This window comes from Mastigoproctus giganteus, chromosome 14 (genome assembly GCF_048544385.1).
Source record: "Mastigoproctus giganteus isolate SK-2022 chromosome 14, ASM4854438v1, whole genome shotgun sequence".
Lineage (NCBI taxonomy): Eukaryota > Metazoa > Arthropoda > Arachnida > Uropygi > Thelyphonidae > Mastigoproctus > Mastigoproctus giganteus.
This window is the reverse complement of record NC_143588.1, coordinates 38,583,329-38,605,324: the sequence shown is the minus strand read 5'-3', so window position 1 is coordinate 38,605,324 and position 21,996 is coordinate 38,583,329. Positions and strand designations below refer to the sequence as shown.

The following is a 21,996-nucleotide window of genomic DNA, read 5'->3' as shown; positions in this document are numbered from 1 at the left end:
AAAAACCTACTCCCATTTCACCCCTCCGTTCATTCCAAATACCTGTCCAACTCAGCCTTAAATTTATTTAGGCTAACAAATTCCACAACAAATGATAGAAGTCAGTTCCACCAACCAACTACCCACTGGCTAACGGAAAAAAACTTCCGCACAACTATCGTACATCTGTCTTTCCTCAATTTGAATTTATGCCCTCTCAGGTGATTATTCTGAGGAAGGGGGAAGAATCCCATCAGGATTGAGTGCTCAAACCATTCAAGACTTTATATACATCTATCAGATCACCTCGCAGGTTTCAGTGTCTAGTCTCCAGACACTGTAATTTGCAAAATTTAAGCCTTTCTTCGTAAGAGCAACCCTTTGTTCCATTGACTAATCTTGTTGCCCTTCTCTGTACTCATTCCAACAGCTTTACATCATTCTTAAAATGAGGCCTCCAGACCTGTATACCTACTCAGGGTGTGGCTGACCATTGCCTTATACAAGAGTATAATCACCTCCTTATCCCTGCTAGAAAAATTCCTGTATATCATTGACAAGACCCCATGACCTGGCAAGTCTCTCTGCACTGCTCAGAAAACTTCATATCTGCCTGCACAATTACCACCCAGTTCCTTTTCGTTCTCTACCACTGTCAGCATAGTACCACAGGGTTGATACATCACTTTGGGGTTACTGCTTCCCATATGTAGTACTTTACATTTGTCAATGTTAAACTTCATTTGACACCTCTCAGCCCATCTGCTCAACTTTTCTAGATCCTGTTGCAGCAGCGTACTGTCATTAGTCTCATTAACAACCCTGCCAACCTCTGTATCATCTGCAAACTTGGACATTAAGCTTGATATACCATCATCAATATAATTTATAAATACAGAAAACAACAATGGACCCTCAGGGACTCCACTAATAACATTAGTCCACAATGAGCAGCTTCCATTGATTACCACTCTCTGTGTTCTACCACTCAACCATCCCTTTATCCGTAGCAGCAATTTGCCTTCAATACCACACTGCTCCGATTTGTGCAGCAGTCTTCCATGTGCAATAGTATCAAAAGCCTTTCTAAGATCCAAATATATGACATCAAAGTTATTCCCTGTATCCAGTTGCTTTGTGACCACATCAGAGTATCCAGTCAAATTGGTCAGGCAAGACTTTCCCTTAACAAAACCATGCTGTACTGAGCTATAACTGAAATCTTGTCTAGATGATCCTGCAGTGCTTCTTTAACCAGTATCTCCATTAATTTTCCTGGAAAAGAAATTAAACTAACAGGTCTATAACTACTCGTGTCGCCCTTTGATCCTCCTTTGTGAATTGGGGTCCCATTTTCATATCTCCAGTCCATGGTTACCTCCCCTGAGTCCAAAGAATTTCTCATAATTATGGCTGAGGGTTTGCTTACTTCCTTTGCTGCCTTTAATATAACTGGATAGATCCAGTCCACCCCGGATGCCTTTTTTATGTTTATCTTCAAAAATTTCTCCTCCACTTTCCTCTAAGTTATTACAAAATCATCTAGCTAACTGCCAGAGTTTAACTCACCTCTGGCATTTCCCTTCCTGAATAACTCATAAGATATAAGGAATGCGGAACTGGAATTTGGGGAATACAATGTGTATAGAAAGGATAGACAGGACAGGAGGGGAGGAGGGGTTATGCTATTAGTTAAGAAACGCATAAAGTCCAACGAAGTGAAGCCAGTCGACACCGATGGACAGGGCAGTGTCGAGTCAGTTTGGTGTGACATAAGCATAGGGAAATCAAAACTGAGAGTAGGAGTGTGCTATAGGCCTAATGACTCTGATGAGTATAATAAGATATTGTACAGGGCCAGTAAATCAGAGAGTCTTATAATGGGGGATTTTAATTTCCCAGATATTGACTGGAATTTGTGGGTTGGTCACTCGCACACTAGCAAGGCTTTTGTGGATTTATTGGATGATTGTTTTCTACATCAGCATGTTCGTGAGGCAACAAGAGGGAGCAATACTCTTGATCTGATTATCAGTAGTGATTCTTCATGCATTAAGAATCTGCAGATAAATGAACCACTAGGTGGCAGTGTGTTGAAGTGGGATTTACTCATGGAGGTAACTACCATCAGAGGTAAAGGGAAGGGTTTTTGTTTTCGTAAAGGCGACTATGATGGTCTGAGACAGTATTTAAATTCTATACAGTGGGACCAACTGATGATGTTACCAACAGCAAACTCAAAATGGGAAGCATTCAAGGAACTAATCTTGGAGGCTACCAGGCTTTACATACCAACTAAGAAATATTGTTCAAGGTTTAGGCCTAAATGGTTGTCAGATGAACTAATGAGACATGTGGCAGAGAAGAAAAATGCATGGTATACATACAAATTAATGGGTGACATGGAAGCCTATGATAGATATAAGTTGGCCTGTAACCAAGTCACAAAGGAGATTAGGCAGGCAAAGGCAGACTATGAAAAATCCTTGGCAAAGGATGCAAAGAAAAACAGAAAAGAGTTCTTTACCTATTTAAACTCAAGAAGGAAAGGGATGAATCAGATTGGTCCACTGGATATTGATGGTTCAACAGTTGAGGATCCTGCTCAGGTGGCTAACAATCTAAACGAGTATTTTGCATCTACATTCACGCATGAGGAGTTATTCAGGAAGGAGAATGATGTAGGTAAAGTAAACATTGGCAGTGAGCTGGATGATTTTGTAATAACTGAGAGGAAAGTGGAGGAGAAATTGTTGAGGATAAACATAAAAAAGGCACCTGGGGTGGATGGGATCTATCCAGTTATATTAAAGGAGGCAGCAAAGGAAGTAAGCAAACCCCTAGCCATAATTATGAGAGCTTCTTTGGACTCAGGGGAGGTACCCATAGACTGGAGATGTGCAAATGTAACCCAAATTCACAAAGGAGGATCAAAGGCTGACACAAGTAATTATAGACCTGTTAGTTTAACTTCTGTTCCAGGTAAATTAATGGAGACACTGGTTAAAGAAGCACTGCAGGATCATCTAGACAAGAATTCAGTTATAGCTCAGATGCAGCATGGTTTTGTTAAGGGCAGGTCTTGCCTGACCAATTTGATTGGATACTATGATGTAGTCACAAAAGAACTGGATGCAGGGAATAACTTTGATATTATATATTTCGATCTTAGAAAGACTTTTGATACTGTTGCACATGGAAGACTGCTGCACAAATTGGAGCAGTGTGGCATTGGAGGCAAATTGCTGCTATGGATAAAGGGGTGGTTGAGGGGGAGAAGACAAGAGTGGTAATCAATGGACACTGCTCATCGTGGACTAATGTTATTAGTGGAGTCCCTCAGGGTTCAGTGTTGGGTCCATTATTGTTTTCTGTATTTATAAATGATATTGATGATGGTATATCAAGCTTAATGTCCAAGTTTGCAGACGATACGAAGGTTGGCAGGGTTGTCAAGGACACTACTGACACTATGCTGCTGCAACAGGATCTGGAAAGGTTGAGCAGATGGGCTGAGAGGTGGCAAATGAAGTTTAACATTGACAAATGTAAAGTACTGCATATGGGAGACGCAACCCCAGAGCAACGTATCAATTCTGTGGTACTACACTGACAGTGGTAGAGAATGAAAAGGACCTAGGGGCGGTTGTGTAGGCAGATATGAAGTTCTCTGAGTAGTGCACACGGACTGCAAGAGTAGCTCATGGTGTATTGTCAATGATATATAGGAATTTTTCTAGCAGGGATAAGGAGGTGATTATTCCCTTGTATAAGGCAATGGTCAGGCCACACCTTGAGTACTGTATACAGGTCTGGAGGGCTCATTTCAAGAATGTTAGAGCTGCTGGAACAAGTACAGAGAAGGGCAACAAGATTAGTAAATGGAACAAAGGGGTGCTCTTACGAAGAAAGGCTAAAGTTTTGCAAATTACAGTGTCTGGAGACTAGGCACCAGCGAGGTGATCTGATATAGGTGTATAAAGCCTTGAATGGTTTGAGCATGCTCAATGCTGATGGGATTCTTCCTCTTGCTCAGAATAATCACCTGAGAGGGCATAAATTCAAATTGAGAAAAGACAGATGTAGGATAGACGTGCGGAAATTTGCCTTTAGCCAGAGGGTGGTTGGTTGGTGGAACAGACTTCCATCCCTTGTCGTGGAAGTTGATAGCCTAAATAAGTTTAAGTCTCAGCTGGACAGGTATTTCGAACAAACAGAGGGGTGAAGTGGAACTGGGTTTTTTTTTTTTTTTTTTTATGGCTGATTCTGCATAAGCTTGCTTTCTTGCATCAAATGCCTCTACTAATGCTAAGTCGAAATTTTTGCTATATAACTAAGCTATTTATCTCTCTGAAAGGTCATTTTTATAATGGAAATTGCACTACCTTATAATATGTTCCATTATAAGAATCAATTTCGAATGCCTTTGTGATATTTTTTAACACAAGTCTGGAGGTCAATACCATAAAACAATAAAAACAATTTGCACTTTCCGGTTTATTGGAGAATTTCTGTTAGGGCCATCTATTATAAATGGGTAGTAAACTTGAGCTTGCTGCATTTGCGATAATACCGAAAACTGGAATTCTGTAGTTCTGGAGTTCCCCGCTACTACAGAACTCCAGTTCCCTTTCGCTGAAATCTACAGTCACATAAAAAACATAAATAAATTTTCAGAATCTTCTCTTTATTCCTATTTATTTATTACAGTGGTGAAGGGAAAAGGATAAATGAAAAGTGCAAGTGCTGGCAGTGCTGGGAAATGAAACAAAATTAATTTAGAAATGAAGATGATTAAAAAGTATGAAACAGGACAAAGTTAAGCATTAGCATAGGCTCATGATACAAGAAAGAATGCTTATACAGCATCAGTCAAAAAAAAAAAAAAAAAACCTTTTCCCATTCCAAATGTTTGTCTAGTTCTACCTTAATTTATTTAAGCTATCAACTTCCACAAAAACAGATGGAAGTTTGTTCCAGCATTCAACTACACGCTGGCTAAATGCAAACTTCCACATATCCATTCTACAACTGTCTTTCCTCAGTTTGAATTATGTCCCATCAGGTTTGTAATTTGAGAAAGAGAAAAAATCTCATCAGCACTGGGCCTGCTCAATCCATTTAAGGCCACTTCAATCAGATCACCTCACAGGCACCTAGTCTCCAGAAGCTGCCATTTGCAGAACTTAAGCCTTTCTTCATGAGCATCCCTTTGTTCCCTTCACCAGTCTTGCTGCCTTCTCTTTACTTGTTCTAGCAACTCTACAACCCTTCCTGAAATGAGGTTTCCTCACATGTACATAGTACTCAAGGTGTAGCCTGACCATTGCCTTTTACAAGGAGATAATCACCTCCTTATCCGTGCTTGCAAAATTTCTGTATATCAGTGACAAAACCCCATGACATACTCTGGCAGCCTAGCTGCACTGCTCAGAAAACTTCATATCTGACTGCACAATTACCCCCCCCCCCCAGGTCTCTTTCATCCTCCACTACCCTGAGTGTAACATGACCCAGTTGGTAAATTTCTCTGGAGTTACTGCTACCCATATGCAGTACTTTCATTTGTCAATGTTAAACTTTAGTTACCACTTCTCAGCCCATCTACCCAACTTTTCCAGATTCTGCTGCAGCAGCATACTGTTATTAACAACCATCCTGCCCTTTATATCCTCTGCAAACTTTGACATTAAGCTTGATATACCTTCATCAATACCACTGATAAATATAGAAAACAGCAATGGGCCCAACACCAAATCCTGTGGGACTCACTAATAACATTAGTCCACGAAGAGCAGCACCCATTGATTACCACCCTCTGTCTTCTCCCACTCAACCATCCTTTTATCCATTGTAGCAACTTACCCTTAATGCCATTCTGCTCCAATTTGTAAAGTAGTCTTCCATACGCAACAGTGTCAAAAGCTTTCCTGAAATCCAAGTACAGAAAACCCCAGCTATTCGCGGTTTCGCGATCGCCAATTTAATATAAAATGAAACCTAAAAAAAAAAATGTGAATTTTAAAGCGCCGTGAATATTTACCGCCATAAAAAACATGGGCGTGGCTAAAATTATCTTTCCCAGTCAAAACAGCACTCAGTGGGTGGGGGGAGAGGGGTGACAAACTAGCGAGCGTGGATGTTTCTCGCTAATCCTTGTTCAGTATGTGTTATGCGTTTGTCATGGAAGGTTTCGTCGTTTGCTTTTAATTCATGTGTTTATAAATTGAATAAATTTATCAATTTATAAATTGATATGCTTACGAAAGTGATAAATCTACCATTTTGCAGTGTAAAACAGACTTTTTCGAGTGTGTTAACGGAAGAAAGTGACTATTGTGGACAAGTTCTTTCTAACCCCTACAAAAATATGGCCACGAATAAAAAGAGAAATGTGAAAATATCAAAGAAGGTGATGACATTGGCGAATAAAATTGAGTTATTAGACAAACTTTCTAATGGTGAAAGTGTCTCCTCAGTGGCAAAACATTATAAAATCAATGAGTTAACGGTACGATCAATCAAGAAATCGGACGAAAAAATCTGCCGTAGTGTCCGTGAAAACGCGCTAATTGCTTCAAAAATTTGCTCTGTAACTCGTGATGTTAAATTAGAAAAAATGGAAAAGGCTTTAAATATGTGGATAGAAGACCGAACTCGAAATAAAATTCCGTTAAGTTCACTCATCATTCGCGAAAAGGCAAAACTCCTTTATCAACACTTTAGCGAAACTGGTGATAGCACTGGCGGGATAAGTTTTTTAGCTAGCAAAGGCGCTGGTTTGAAAGATTTGTTTCAAATTTCTAATAAATAGTACATTTAATATTAAACTGTTTCTTATTTTCATTTCGATGCCATATGCTTGCATTTCACTATGTACTGTCTATGTACATAGTCATATTCTGAAGGTACATATAATACATACGTAGACAAAATTTTAGACTAGTTTTTCTTATATATTTCATACTTTGGAACGGATCCCCTTTATTACTATGGGAGCCATAACTCAGTATTCGCTTTTTCGGTATTCACGACATTTCTCAGGAACGTAACCTCCGCGAATAGCGGGGGTTTACTGTATATGATATCAAAATTATATTTTGCATCCAGTTCCTTTGTAACCACATCATAATAACCAATCAAATTTGTCAGACAAGACTTTCCCTTAACAAACCCAAGCTGTGTCTGAATTATTGCTGCAGTCTTGTCTAGATGATCCTGCAATGCATCTTTAACCACTAACTCCATCATTTTACCCGGAACAGAAGTTAAACTAACTGGTCTGTAATTACTAGTGTCACCCTTCGATCCCCCCTTTGTGAATTGGGGACACATTTGCACATGATCTAATGGATTTTGTTACACTTTGAGTAGTTCCTGCTATAAAAGCTGCTTTTATTTTCTCTGCATTCTTTCTGATTCCACCACATTCAACTGCCATTTCTTGTAACTGAAAAGCCAAATCGTGCATAAGCAGCAAATTTGGTTTGTGTTATTTGCGGAATTGTACCCCTATTTATAAATCGTGTATGATCGAATTCATGTAGTTAAACACGTGTTATACAAGGATTGACTGTATATCTTTTATAATTTATTTAACATAGATCACTGGCAGCTTTTTACTGGATACATCAACCCTTTCCATGAAATGGAGCAACTCTTCAGTAACAGAATGAAGCCTTTGTACCATGTGATTTAAAGCAGTTTTAGAGATACATTGGGATGCTGTGTGCATATGAGCACATGCGCAATTCAGTACAATAATTAGCAAGGCATTTAACTAATCTTTTGTTTCAATGATTCTCTGAACGTCGCATGGTATTTGGTGACAGATGAGCCAGCATAAGCATTTTGGAAACTGCAGTTCTGAAGGGTTTCATATATGATTGCATTTCGGATGTATTGAGAGTGGAAAAATAACCAAATAGCCAGGCAATGGCAATTGTGCGGTGAGAAACAGCTTATTCTGACCACAAAATTGAAATATGATGCAACAGGCCAATGGAGGATAACAACACTTTTGATACTTGTAAGGGTAACAGAAAGGCTACAGTCAGTCAAATAGAAAACCATGTACAATGTCAGTAACTAAAGAGACATTTTAGAACACATAATTCATAGTATCTTGTACTGATAAGGTATTGCAGCCAATGACCAAACTGGGTTCCACTATCATTAACAGAAAACAAGACGACACAGTTACAGTGAGCTCAGGAATACCGACTCTGGACAGTGAAGGATTGGAAAAAATGTTGGCTGGTCTGACAGTTCGCATTGTTTCACACTGATGAGTGGACCAGAATATGCTAAAATTGGCACATATTCATGGATCATCCTGCCAGGTACATTTAGCTGCCGAATGTAATCTGGAAATTATTTCTGACCAGGGACATTACTCCATGGCCAAAGTGTATCCATCTGTAAATGGTTTCTTTTAATAGGAGAGTGCACAATGTAATATGGCCAGAATTGTACAGCTGATTCCAGGAGCATAAGTAAATTTAGCCTACTGTGGTGGCCTTCCCAGTCACCATACCTCAATGCAACCAAGCACCTATGGGATGGGTGGAGGGGGACAAACTCAGAGCAGAGATCTGCACCTCAATTTAAGAGAAGAGGCAAACTTGTGAATGGAGTTCTCAATGGTTGGGAGTTGACAACTCCCAACTCCCATCAGTGGTTGGGAGTTTTCAAAGAAGTCAATGAGAGAGTCATTTGCTGATTTGCTGATTCTGTTTAGTGGACTGAATTTCATAAAGTCCGTGGTGGCAGAGTCAACACGAAACAGTGTAAGGTTCCTGACTTGTGTACAAGCAGCATTGAAGTTGATTTTACTAAGGATATCAGATGCTTCATAAGTTCCAGTGATTACTTTGGCTAGAAGGGTGATGTCAGCAATAATTCTTCTAGTGCACAGAGGCCTCAGATGAAAGTAATCATACAGCGATTCATAATACACCGAGTGATAAAATAGAGGATTACGGTACGTAAGGTAACGGACAATTTTTTTTTGGAGTTAGTTAAAGTCTTTGTGTGAGGATTCCAGATGGGTGAACTGAATTCAAGGATTGGCAGAACAATAGTTTTATAAAGGATAATCGCATATCTGTAGTTTTTGAACTTGTAAGTGTTCTGTTTGATAAAACCCAGTGTTTTGAATGCTTTGCTGGTGATTTTAAGGACATGGCCATCGAATTTAGCACTGCTGGAGAAGAGAATCCCCAAGTCATTAACTTGGTCATACCTTTTGATGATTTGTTTTTTTTTTTTTTGGGAGCATTAGCAACTAAGGCCATATTGCTCCGGGGATATGCGGCGGTCATTCCCTGACCTTTCCGCATCCTCCGTATTTGGTGGTCACGGGCTCGAACCCCGGTCTAATCAAGAAGCGTGTGCTACGCACTGCTGCTCCTGCCCACCTAGCTACGGAGGCGGCCCTTTTGATGATCAAGAGTTAATAGTGTACTCCGTATTTATTAGTTGTGGAGATCTGCAGGATGAGAAAGAGATTACTTTGCACTTTGAGAGGTTAGCAGACAAGCCATTCAGAGAGAGCCAAAGAGAGAATTTATTGAGAGTGCATTGAAGCTGTTGAGAATCGGTAAACTCCTTCACTGCTGAGTAGATCTTAAGATCTGCATAGAGAGCGACTTGAACATTGGGGGTGTAGATGAAAGAAGGAAGATCATTTACGAAAACAATGAAAAGTAGAGGATCTAAGGGGGAGCTCTGAGGTACTCCACTTAGTGGTATAAAGCAGTCTGAGTTCACTTGATTGATGATAACGCTCAAGGAACGATGCTAATATAGCTGCGTAGCCATGAGAGCAAAGGGTCACGGATATCATATAGCTTAAGTTTCCAGAAGTTGTTCGTGTGGGACTTTATCAAATGCCTTAGATATATCTGTGTAGACTGCATCTACTTGAAGGTGGTTATCAAGAACTTCTGAGGTATATTTCCAGAAAGGAAGCAAATTTGTGACTACTGACTTGCCACTGCAGAAACCATATTGATGAAAGGCCTGAAGAATTCGAAGAGATGTTTGTGTACTGCTGTGTCGAAGAGTTTAGCCAGGCTGTTTTGCAAGGATATGGGTCTGTAATCAGTTACATCATATTTATCACCTTTTTGAAAACAGGAACTATACTGACCTGCTTAAAGTGCTTAGGATAATTCCCCAGCCTGAGAGACAAGTTGAAGATCTGTAGTATGAGGGGTTTTAAGGTAATGACAGTCATTTTCCAAAATAAGCCTGGAATGCCATCTGGACCTCTAGTATAGGTCATTTCTCATGCTTTTTAATGCCGAATTTAAATCTTCATCTGTGATAAAGAGGTTAATGAGGATATCATCTTTAACAGGTGTGAAGTCAGGAAATGTTGTTGTTGTTTTGGTGTTTATTGGCGCATCGACAACGGAGATCATAGTGCGCCAGTTCATTGATTATACAATGTTCTCTTTATATAAATCTTGTTCGAATGTGAAAGGTTAACTGTTTCTGCGGTATTATACTATTATTTACAGCAGATGGTATATGTTGATTGTTTCTATGAATCTAAAAATATCTGACACGTGTTCTTTGTCACCTATAAGATCTTCAAGGGTGATGTTTTGGTTTCCTTTATATAATGATGAAAAAATTCGGTGTCGATCATTTTCATATGTTGGGCATTCTATTAGTATATGTTTAACTGTTTGGACAGTATTGCATACTTGGCATCTTGGGGGTTCTTCTGCACGTAATAGATGACCATTTGTTAAATGCGTATGACCTATCCGCAATCTGGTCAGAACTACTTCTTCTCTCCTTGATTTCCTTATGCTCGTTTTCCAGTGCTCAACTTTTGGTTTTATTTCATATAATTTATTCCATGTTTGTTTTTGCCAGAGTTCTTGCCATTGGGTTAGACAGCGATTTTTAATGATTGGCTTGTAGTCATTATGTGGAACTGTGAAATATTGTTCTTGAAGGTTATTGGTTGATTTTGCAATTCTATCCGCTTCTTCATTTCCTTTTATCCCTTTGTGTCCTGGTATCCAGCAGAAACGTATATCTTGTTTTTTATTTGTGAAGTCTGTTAGTATCCGTTTAATTTGCCAGAGTACTGGATGGGTTATATTGCTTGTGTTTTGTATGACTTGGATTACGCTTAATGAATCACAGTATATTACTGCTCTCAAGTGGTAGGTGGTTCTGAAATGCTCCAGGGCTATCTGAATTGCTACTAATTCTGCAGTGTAGACACTGCATTCTTTTGGGAGTTGGCGTGACAATGTAATATCTGGGAATACTGCTGCTGCTCCTACATGGTTCTCCGATTTTGATCCGTCTGTATATATTGGTATGTGATTGGGATATTGCATTCTATGTGCTGCATGCAGTTGTTGAAAGTTGCTGTCTGACAAAGTATTTTTATTCCAGTTTTGTGTGAGGAGTTCATAGGCTGTGGTATGGTTTATCCATGGTGGATCTATATATCCTTCTTGGTTTGCAACGTTGTCTATTTTTAGGTCATGTGTTATCAGTAGCTCCTGTAGTCTGATGCCTAGAGGCTGGTTTGCTCTCTTGCGGTTCTTATATATGTTTTCCCATTTTGGCGAGAATAAAGTTGTCCAAGTCGGATGGTCTCTTATGGGTCTTATCCTGTAAGCATACAGCAATGACAACTGTTGTCTCCTCAGGAACAGTGGTGGTTCATTAGCCTCTGTATAGAGACTGTATATAGGGGATGTGCGGAAAGCTCCTGTTGCTATTCGAATTGCACTATGGTGAATCGGATCTAGCCATTTGAGGGCGCTCTTTCTTGCTGATGCATAAACCGGTGCTCCATAATCTATTTTTGACCTTACTAGTGCTTTATACAAGTTGAGCAGGGTATAACGGTCTGCCCCCCAAGATGTTGTTGTTAAGACTTTAAGAATATTAAGTTGTTTCATACATTTTATTTGTAGTTCTTTTATATGTTCTACAAAGGTCAATTTTCTGTCTAGAATAAGTCCAAGAAATTTTACACTTTGTTTAACTGGTATTGTGTTACCTTGCAATATTAGTTCAGGTTCGGGATGTAAATTTCGTTTTCTACAGAAATGTATGCAGACTGTTTTTTCTTTTGATATTCTAAACCCGTTTTTCTGGGCCCAATGGCTAACGTTGTTAATTGCACATTGTAGTTGTCTTTCTATTGTTCCCATGTTTTGTGCTTGATATGAAATACTGAAGTCATCTACATACAGTGCATATGACACTGTGGGTGGTAGTTGTTTTGTAATGCTATTTATTTTTATTGAAAATAGTATGGCACTCAGGACAGACCCTTGCGGAACTCCTTCTTCTTGTTTATATGATTTTGACATGGTGTTTTGTACTCTAACTTGAAATGTTCTATTTTTCATGAAATTTTGAATGAATAGTGGTAAATGTCCTGAGTCCTGCATCGTGGATATCTTGTAATATACCGTGTCTCCATGCCGTGTCATAAGCCTTTTCTATATCAAAAAATACCGTAACCATATGCTTTGAGGTTATAAATGCATCTCTTATATCTGCTTCTATTCGTACAAGGTGATCTAACATGGATCGATTGTGTCTAAACCCACACTGCATATTGGTGAACCAGTTAGTTGTCTCCTAAAACCATACTAATCTTTTGTTGATGATCTTCTCTAGTACTTTGCTTAAGCAGCTTGTGAGGGCTATCGGACGATAGTTGTTTGGGTCCTTCTGATCTTTATTGGGTTTTTGGAAAGCTAATACTATTGCATGATGCCACGCTTCAGGATATTGGTTTTCTAGAAATATGCGGTTGTACAGTTGAAGGAGGTTTTCTATCTCTTTCTGCTTTAGGTGTTTAAGCATATCATAGTGTATGTTGTCTGGTCCAACTGCACTTGGTTTTGTTTGTGATACTGCTTGTCGTAATTCATGTATTGTAATTGGTTGGTTGCAGGGTTCAATCCTTTTAGTATTAAAATTAATTCTGATTTTTTCCGTTTTCTCCTTATAGGTCAAGAATTCAGTATTGTAGGATTGTTTGGACGATACTTTAGCAAACGTTTCACCTAATATATTAGCTATCTCTGATGGTTCGGTAATGCTTTCTCCATTCCAATGTAATACTAGTGATGGTTGGTTTTTATACTTCCCATTCATTTTTCCTATTTTATTCCATATTATTTTTGTGTTTGTCGTTCTATTTATAGAGGAAGTAAACTGGATCCAGGAAGTTTTTCTGGCTTTTTTCCGAGCATACCTAGCTAGTGCTTGTGCTCGCTTAAATTTTATCAGATTATCTGTTGTAGGATATCTCCGGAACTTATTCCAGGCTTTGTTTTGTTCTCTTCTTGTTTTCATGCAATTTTCGTCCCACCACGATTTTGGATGCAATGGAAAACGAGTGGAGGTTGTGGGTATTGTTTGTTTGGCTGCTTGTATTAAGGTATCTGTGACATGCTTTAGAGCATCATCGACCGATGTTTCTTGGATGATTTGTGGATTAAATATTGCCAATTCTCTAAATTTTTCCCAGTTACTTTTTTCTATTTTCCAGCGGGGTGGTCTGTTTGGGTGGCAAGGAAGGTTTCTGGTCAGTATGGTGATTACTGGGTAGTGGTCACTGCTGTATGGGTTTTCTATTACTTGCCACTTTAATTCCGGTAGGAGGGAAGGGGTGCATATGGTTAGGTCTACTGCTGAGGTTGTGCGACTAGGAAAGTGAAAATACGTATGTTTGCCATTATTGAGTAGAGAAAGGTTATGATGGTCTATTATTCTTTCTATTATCCGTCCTCGTCTATTGATATCAATGTTTCCCCACAGTTGACTATGGCCATTCAGGTCTCCCATTATACAGAAAGGTGATGGGAGTTGGGAGATTAGTTGGTCTATTTCCTCAAATGGTATATTTGGTCTTGGTGGAAGGTACATTGAACAGATGGTTACCCTAAATTTCAGTGTTATTCTTACAGCTATCGCTTCTATATTGCTGTTTAAAGGAATGTGTTCGGTTGCGATATGGTTATGGACTAAGATGGCTACACCTCCATGTGTTGACCTTTCTCTTAATCTGTCTTTTCTATACAGTCTATAATTTTTCACTGAAAGGGTGTCTTGTTGTCTAAGGTATGTCTCTTGTAGACAAAAACATATTGGCGTATGTTGTGTTATTAAATACTGGACATCGTCGTAATTGGCACGTAGTCCTCTACAATTCCACTGGATGAACTGATCCATTATTTGGTTTTTCTAGGGCTTCCGGGTTGCTTCCGAAATGGAGCATTCTTATGCTTTGTCTTATCTTTTTTAGGATAGTTTGGTCGGTCCATGTCCATATCTTCTTCTGTGAAAATTTCTAATACTGGTTCTTCAGTTGTGTTTATTTTTCCTATTTCCATCTGTTCGGTTTCTTTGGTGTTTATAAGTTTAGGTCGGTTTTCGTTGTGATGCTGATTTGTGGATATCTGTTCTGTGTGAAGAGAAATTGAGGTATTCACTATTTTCTCCTGTTTCTGTGCCCTCAATCCAGTAGATGATTCTTTTGGCGTCATGGAAATTTCAGTTTGAACTTCTACTGATTTATATTGGATTACTGCTTGTGCATATGTTGGCTTGTTTGTAGGCCGTGGCTGTATTATTCTCCTTGCTTCTTGGTACGTTGTGTTGTGTTCTGTTTTGTATTTCTGGATTAGTTTCTCTTGTTTCCATTTTTCACACGTTTTTGAGTAGGCTGGGTGTTCCCCTTTACAGTTTGTACATTTCAAGATGTTGGCAGAGCAAACTAGTCTCGTGTTCTTTAGAATCACACTTTGCACAGGTTGCTGAGTTTCTGCATGCCATTTGTGAATGTCCAAATTTCTGACATTTGTAACAACGTAGTGGATTTGGTATGTATTGTCGTACTTGGCAGTTCAGATATCCTGCTTTGATTGTTGCTGGAGGTTTTGGAGTATTAAATGTTATGATAAGGGTTCTTGTTGGAATTATATTTCCATCCCTTCGGATATTAATTCTCTTCACTCCTGTAACTCCTTGGCTTCTTAATTCTTCTGTGAGCTCTTCCTCTGACACATTTAAGAGGTCCCACTCTGAGATCACCCCTCTGGAAGAATTCAGTGTGTTGTGTGGTGTTACAACTACTGGCATTCTTCCAAAAATTGTTGTTGAAAGTAATTTCTGGGAGTGTTTGGGATTTTCTGTTTCCACTAGTATGTCTCCAGATCTCAGCCGTCGAACTGACTTGGGAGATCCTACTAGACCCTCTAATGTTTTCTGGATTACAAACGGAGACATACTTCCTAATGTCTGATCTCCTGTCGCATGTATGACAATGAATGTTGGTATTTTTGGTGGGTCCATATCTGTCTTCTGTCTCTTTGATTTTGTGTTTTCTGTTTCACTACTTGGTAGAGCTTTCTCTTGAAGCCCTATAGTACTAGTAGTTAATTTACTACTCATGTTTGCTCTTTTGGCCCTGGGAGTGTTACTTTCCTCTCCCAGGTTACCAGCCCCGCCACATGGAGGCAAGAGCAGTGCCTCTTAGTGACCAAGCGGCTGTGTAAGTTAGATTAGTAAAAGTGAGAATAAGAGAAAAAATAAGAAAGGTGAGTTTCCTTTCTGTGTCTTCACTTACTGATTGTAAGATAAAGAGCTGCTTCACAAAAAATAATAGGATTTTAACGAGGAAATTAAAGAAACTTGTTTATTTTTAGAACACTCTATATATCACTGGGAATCGCTTAGTCACTAATAAATCGCTTGGCACCTGGGGCCAGTCAGGAAATGAGTATCATTTGTTTGAATTCTGCAAAAATGTTTGGCAAACTCTTGAGCAATACTGAATTTGTCCGATAAGAGAATTCCATCTGCGTTATGGAGTTGTAACTTTCTACTGGTTATATTCTTGTGCTTCATGAAAATCCAGAATGGTTTGATATCTCTGTGAGTAAGTAGACTATCCTGAATTGACTCTGTATACATACTGTAAGATTTTAATATCAGCGTTTTCACTTCTTTGTGGAGTTCGCTGAATATTTCATAGTATTGCTTATACTTGTTTCTATAGAATTCTTTGGATTTAATTTTATGTATTAGTTCACTGTTATACCAGTGCAGGTAGGTAGAGTGCCGGTCAGATGGGATTGAGGTACAATGTTAGATATAACTGAGTGGACACAGTTGATCGAGTTATTGGTCAGCATATCGATGTCATCCATAGTGTCAAAGAGCTGCTTGTCCATGTTGCTGAGAGCTAGATTGAGCAGAGGCCAGTCAGCCATTCTGAAATTGAATCATGGAGAACAGGAGCTGCATTTGAAGTAATGAGAAGTCACAGTGATATCAAAAATAATTGGCGAATGTTTCGAGTGAAATATAGGGTTGTCTTTGTGAACCTCTATATGAGTACAGGAGAATATTAGGTCAAGGTAGGCATTTTCTTTGGTTGAAATTACAAACTTTTTCAAGACCATAGCTGTGAAGCATATTATAGAGAGCCCTAGTCTGCAGTGATAGAGAGAAGATTCTAAATTGGCCAGTTAACAGTTAAAGACAACAAAAACCATTGCTATGTCGGTAGATTGAATTAGCGAGAAGATATATTCCAGAGAGCTTTCTAAGTACTGAAGGTCAATATTAGTTAAGGGAGGTGGAAAATAAAGTGATACAATTATAAATTATAACTTGCTAAGATGAAGAAGGCAGTATAGTGATTCAATATTTGTGAAATTTGATGCAATTTCACAGAGTATATGGTTAGAATGTATAATAGCTACACTGCCTCCATGAGATCCACTGTCTTTTCTACAGATTATATATTGTCCATCTATAATCTCCTGGTCATCAATATCTATAGAGAGCCAGGTTTCAGTGAGCAGGTAGATGTCATAAATATGCGAGCCCTAGATTTCTCTAAATTGGTTTAGATTACTAACCATACTCCTGCAATTCTGAAGGTAAACACTGAACAGCTGAGATCTGAGGATTCTGTGACAAGAGGAGAGCATAGTATATGTAGATAGCAGGGCCACTGATTGCTATACATTTGAAGAAGAGATTTTGGACTGCCTTGTCAGTCTGTCTGTCTGTGAAGCGATTTACTAGAGTCCCTGAAAAGAGGGATCTTAGATTGAGCACTTTTTCCATTTGTAATGTAAGGCATGTTATTATAAAAGATGAGTAGGCGGGGCCCCGTGTATTCAGAGAACGGACATCCACACCGAAACCATATTCTTCTTTAATTAAGTTGATAAGATCTCAGATTTGGTGGCGGGTTCAAGCCTAGAAACAAAAATTCCATCTTTTGTGGGAATAATTGTGATATTGTACTTTTTTGAGTAACTGAGATTTATCTGCATTAGTTACATTCTGTATTTGATGAATTTTGGCTAGAAGCTTGGAGAAAGTATATTGAGATATAGAGGCTTTAGCATTTTCTGAAGGTTCGTTCTGTTTTGATCTTTTGTGTGATATTTGAGACTGGCAATCAGAAGCAGGTTTATTCACTGTGGCGGCAGCCCTATAGACAGGGTTGCAGACCTCATGTTGCCTTAACTGATGTTGAAGAGGATTCCACTTGGTGACTCTGAGCTTGTAAAATAGAGGTACAGACAGAACTGTTCTGCAGAGGAGAGCAGGTGGTAGGAGTGGTTCGAATTACATCAGAAGAATCATCTGACAGTCTGCTTGAGAATAAATTGCTCTGTTGAATGACCTGAATCATGAATGTTAACAAGCTTTGGCAAATTATTATTTGCAGCAGTAGGAGTATTGAGGCCGGTGGAAGATGAAGATCTGGTCTTAATACTAAGGGCATCATCAAGTAATGAAGAATCTTATTCACTTTGAGACCACTAGTTTCAAGAGTAGGTTCAGAGTTCTTCCTAGTTTCCCTTAAATGCAAGACATAATTGACGTGAGATTTTTAATTTGGGCGTTGATGTTAGAAATTTCAGCCTGTTGATTAGTTAATATTGTTTTTATACTACGAATCTCCATGGATAGCTCACAATTTCCTTCATTGAGTGTATTAGAATCCAGGGGAATATCATAATTTGCAGTATGAGGTACACTGATTAGCTGAGTTTGATGGAGGATTTTCTTCATAGTATTAAAGAGTAGTTCCTGGAATTTATTTTATTGTAGAATAGAAAAGGTTGGATTCAGAGTTTCAGCAGGGAAGGAGTTAGCGCTGAGATTTTCTGACAGCACAGATATATGCGTTTCAGCTGATGCATCTGAAAGTTGATGTGATCCCGGAGACAACAAGGAAGGATTAGGGGCTCCTTCCACACAATTAATACAAATTAATTTGTAGTAATCTTTATATTAGCTAAATTTTACTGCTTTCTTCATGTGTAGGCCTTATCAGTTGCATTTCAATGGAAATAAAAATCCTGCAGAACCAAATTTGTTTGAGGGCTTACAGCAAACTTTTTCAAGCAACTTATTACAGCTATATTCATTATTCTTTTCTTTCTAATAATGTACTGTATGACTAATATTTTAACTGTTTAAAGGTATCCAAACACAGCAATGGAGAATTTTCATTTTTATCTGCTGTTCAAGAGTACAGATATGTGCGTCATTCAAAGGACTCTGTAAACTCACTTGTTGCTACTCTAAAGTTTGCCAGATAAATTGTTACCTGTAATTGAATTATACACCTAAAGATTTTTATTCAGACTCCATATTCTGATTAAAACACATCGCAACGTTCGATCTCTAAATTGACTTTTTTTTTTTTTAGGGCAATTGAGCCTACTCTCTGAAGGTAATCCAGTAGCTGCCAAAATAGTGAGATTTTTTTTTTTGGTAGTTGTTGGCGCATAGGCTTCTGTGGCCATAATGCACCTCCCTAGGTTTTTTGCAGTACTTTGATCCAAGCCCGAGGCAGGAATCGAACCCGCAACCTTTGGGTTGCCAGGCAGGTACTTTACCTACACGGCTAGCCCGGTCGGCATAGTGAGATCTAAAAGCATTTACTTTTATTCCTAAAAGAGTATTAAAAAAATGATACATTCCAAAAAAAAGATGTGCATTATTTTGTTTCGGTTTATTTTTTTTTATCCTCATTTTATTTATTTATTTTTTCAGAATATTGTAGAGGTATATTTAAATTGGAATATTATCGAAGTGATTTTGTAGGTTTCAGCTTTGGTAATGTCATGGATAAAAGGATAAATAACAATAAAATAAATGGAGAAAGCAATGGCAGGAGTCATCTATTTTTCTTATAATTTTCTAACTAGACAAACATTTGGAGTGACTGGAGGGATGAAATGGAAAGTTTTTTTTTGTTTTTTGCTTTTTTGGCTGATGCTTATAAGCTTGTTTTCTTTTTTTTTTTTTTATGTGAACCCCAAACACGAGAGGTATTAGAACCTATAGTACTTAGTACCGTGCTTGGGTTAGGGTTGAAGGAGAAGTATGGGGGGGAGGGGGATGCCGGAAACTTTGCTCTAGAGACTAAACATGGGTTTCACCACTTCAAGCCTCCAATAAGCAAAGTGGTGGTATTTCACCGGTTGATGAAAGCCATCTACCACCTGCATCACATGCCTCAACTAATGCTAATTTTCTATGTAATGAACTTATTTTTATTAACCACATTATCAGTTAATAAAAATAAGTTAATCACATAGAAAATTTACAAGACACGTAGATAACCATGCTGCCGATGTGATTTCCCTTTATTAACTTACCTTAACAATGCCTTTCTCTTCTAAATCTAACAGTTTCAGAAATAAATAAGAGTGAAATTTTAGATTTGTGGTGTTTAAAAATTATCATTACCCTGGTAAATAATTAAGTTTTCTATAACCTAAATGATATATTAGAAACTAACTATTTATAGAAGAATAAGTAAATTTGGGATGAGCATACAAAATATTCAATGAAATTTCATTAAAAATTAATAGAAATACTTGCCTCACTAGTAATTTTACTAGCAGTTAAAGCTTTTTCTTTAATTACCATCCAAAGTGCAAAGAGGAACATAATTAAGCCATGTCCGGCATCTCCAAACATAACAGCAAATAAAAATGGGAAAGTAATGATGGTAAATGGGGCTGAAAAAAAAAAAAACATATATATATATAGACAAAAAGGTAAATATCAGTATATTTGTGTATATGGTAGGGGAGTTGAGCTATCAGCTATATATATATAATGTGAATACTGTTATATAAATTGTTGGAGCAGTGTGGCATTGGAGGCAAATTGCTGCTATGGATAAAGGGATGGTTGAGGGGGAGAAGACAGAGAGTGGCAATCAATAGACACTGCTCATCGTCGACTAATGTTATTAGTGGAGTCCCTCAGGGTTCAGTGTTGGGTCCATTGTTGTTTTCTGTATTTATAAATGATATTGATGATGGTATATCGAGCTTAATGTCCAAGTTTGCAGACGATACGAAGGTTGGCAGGGTAAGGACATTACTGACAGTATGCTGCTGCAACAGGATCTGGAAAGGTTGAGTATATGGGCTGAGAGGTGGCAAATGAAGTTTAACATTGTAAAGTACTACAATGGGAAATAGTAACCCCAGAGTAACGTATCAACTCTGTGGTACTACACTGACAGTAGTAGAGAATGAAAAGGATCTGGGGGTAATTGTGCAGGCAGATATGAAGTTTTCTGAGCAGTGCAGACAGGCTGCAAGAGTAGCTCATGGTGTCTTGTCAATGATATACAGGAATTTTTCTAGCAGGGATAAGGAGGTGATTATTCCCTTGCATAAGGCAATGGTCAGGCCACACCTTGAGTACTGTATACAGGTCTGGAGGCCTCATTTTCAGAAGGATGTAGAGCTGCTGGAACGAGTACAGAGAAGGGCAACAAGATTGGTGAATGGAACAAAGGGTTGCTCTTACAAAGAAAGGCTTAAGTTTTGCAAATTACAGTTTCTGGAGACTAGGCACAGGCGAGGTGATCTGATAGAGGTGTATAAAGCCTTGAATAGTTTGAGCATGCTCAATGCTGATGGAATTCTTCCTCTTGCTCAGAATAATCATCTAAGAGGGCATAAATTCAAATTGAGGAAAGACAGATGTAGGATAGATGAGCGGAAATTTGCCTTTAGCCAGCGGGTGGTTGGTTGCTGGAACAGACTTCCATTCCTTGTTGTGGAAGTTGATAGCCTAAATAAATTTAAGGCTCAGCTGGACAGGTATAATAATTAGCTGGACAGCTATTTATTATTTTTGTTTCATTAAAGCTGAATGAAGAAACCAACAACAGTCATTCGACTTTAATGAAACAAAAATAATAAATATTCAACATAACTACTAAAAACTACTTATTGTGGAAATCCTAGAGACGAAACTATGCAAAAATTCGATCAATATCCGTAGACCATTCTTATTATCCGACGATTGGTCACTTATGCACATGCATGAAGAACAAACATTACCACATAAGACGAAGGTTTCAGATTAATTGTGTGTTGCTCTTATTACTGTGAACATGTTGCTTTGAAAAGTTTTAATCCCACTTAAGGAATGTAGAGAATAATCGCTCCATATTCATTAAACTTTTTAGACCTAAATTTTAATTTTAATGATTACTTATAAATGCTCTGTATCAATTAAATAATTGTTTTACAAATGTGCCTATTTAACAGTTATTATTTATCTGTAATATTCGAGGTAGAAGTTTTCAGGATACCAAATTGTATGTAAAAATACTCACGTGTTGCTGAGTTATTTATTACTGTTATTTTCAAGGTCACAGTCATTCTACTGAGTCAGCCATTTTCATGAGATAAAATAACTACAGCAGTGTCACCTGCTTGTTCAGTGGGATTAGAAATTCGGCATAAATTGCGTAAAATTAATAAATTGAGACATCACCATTGTATAAGAGCTACCACTTCTATATAGCTGTGTAAGGCTTGCAGATCGGCAGCTTAAATCCCGGATAAATGGTGAGGGTTGACATCAGGAAGGGCATCCGGTCATAAAAACTATGCCAAAACAAAAGGTGATTGATGAAAAGTAGATGTGTCAGGACTTCCGAACAAA

General features: G+C 38.3%; 1 protein-coding gene across 2 annotated transcripts in view; it reads right to left on the bottom strand.

Annotated features, from left to right (window-relative positions):
• The window catches only part of LOC150075071 (V-type proton ATPase 116 kDa subunit a 1-like), a 431,757-nt gene that overhangs the window by 245,769 nt on the left and 163,992 nt on the right, over positions 1 to 21,996 (bottom strand). For both annotated transcript variants that reach the window (XM_090389279.1, XM_090389280.1), the window contains exon 11: positions 19,903 to 20,042. In XM_090389279.1, the coding sequence (XP_090245405.1) occupies positions 19,903 to 20,042 (140 nt within the window). The remainder of the gene's footprint in view (positions 1 to 19,902; positions 20,043 to 21,996) is intronic.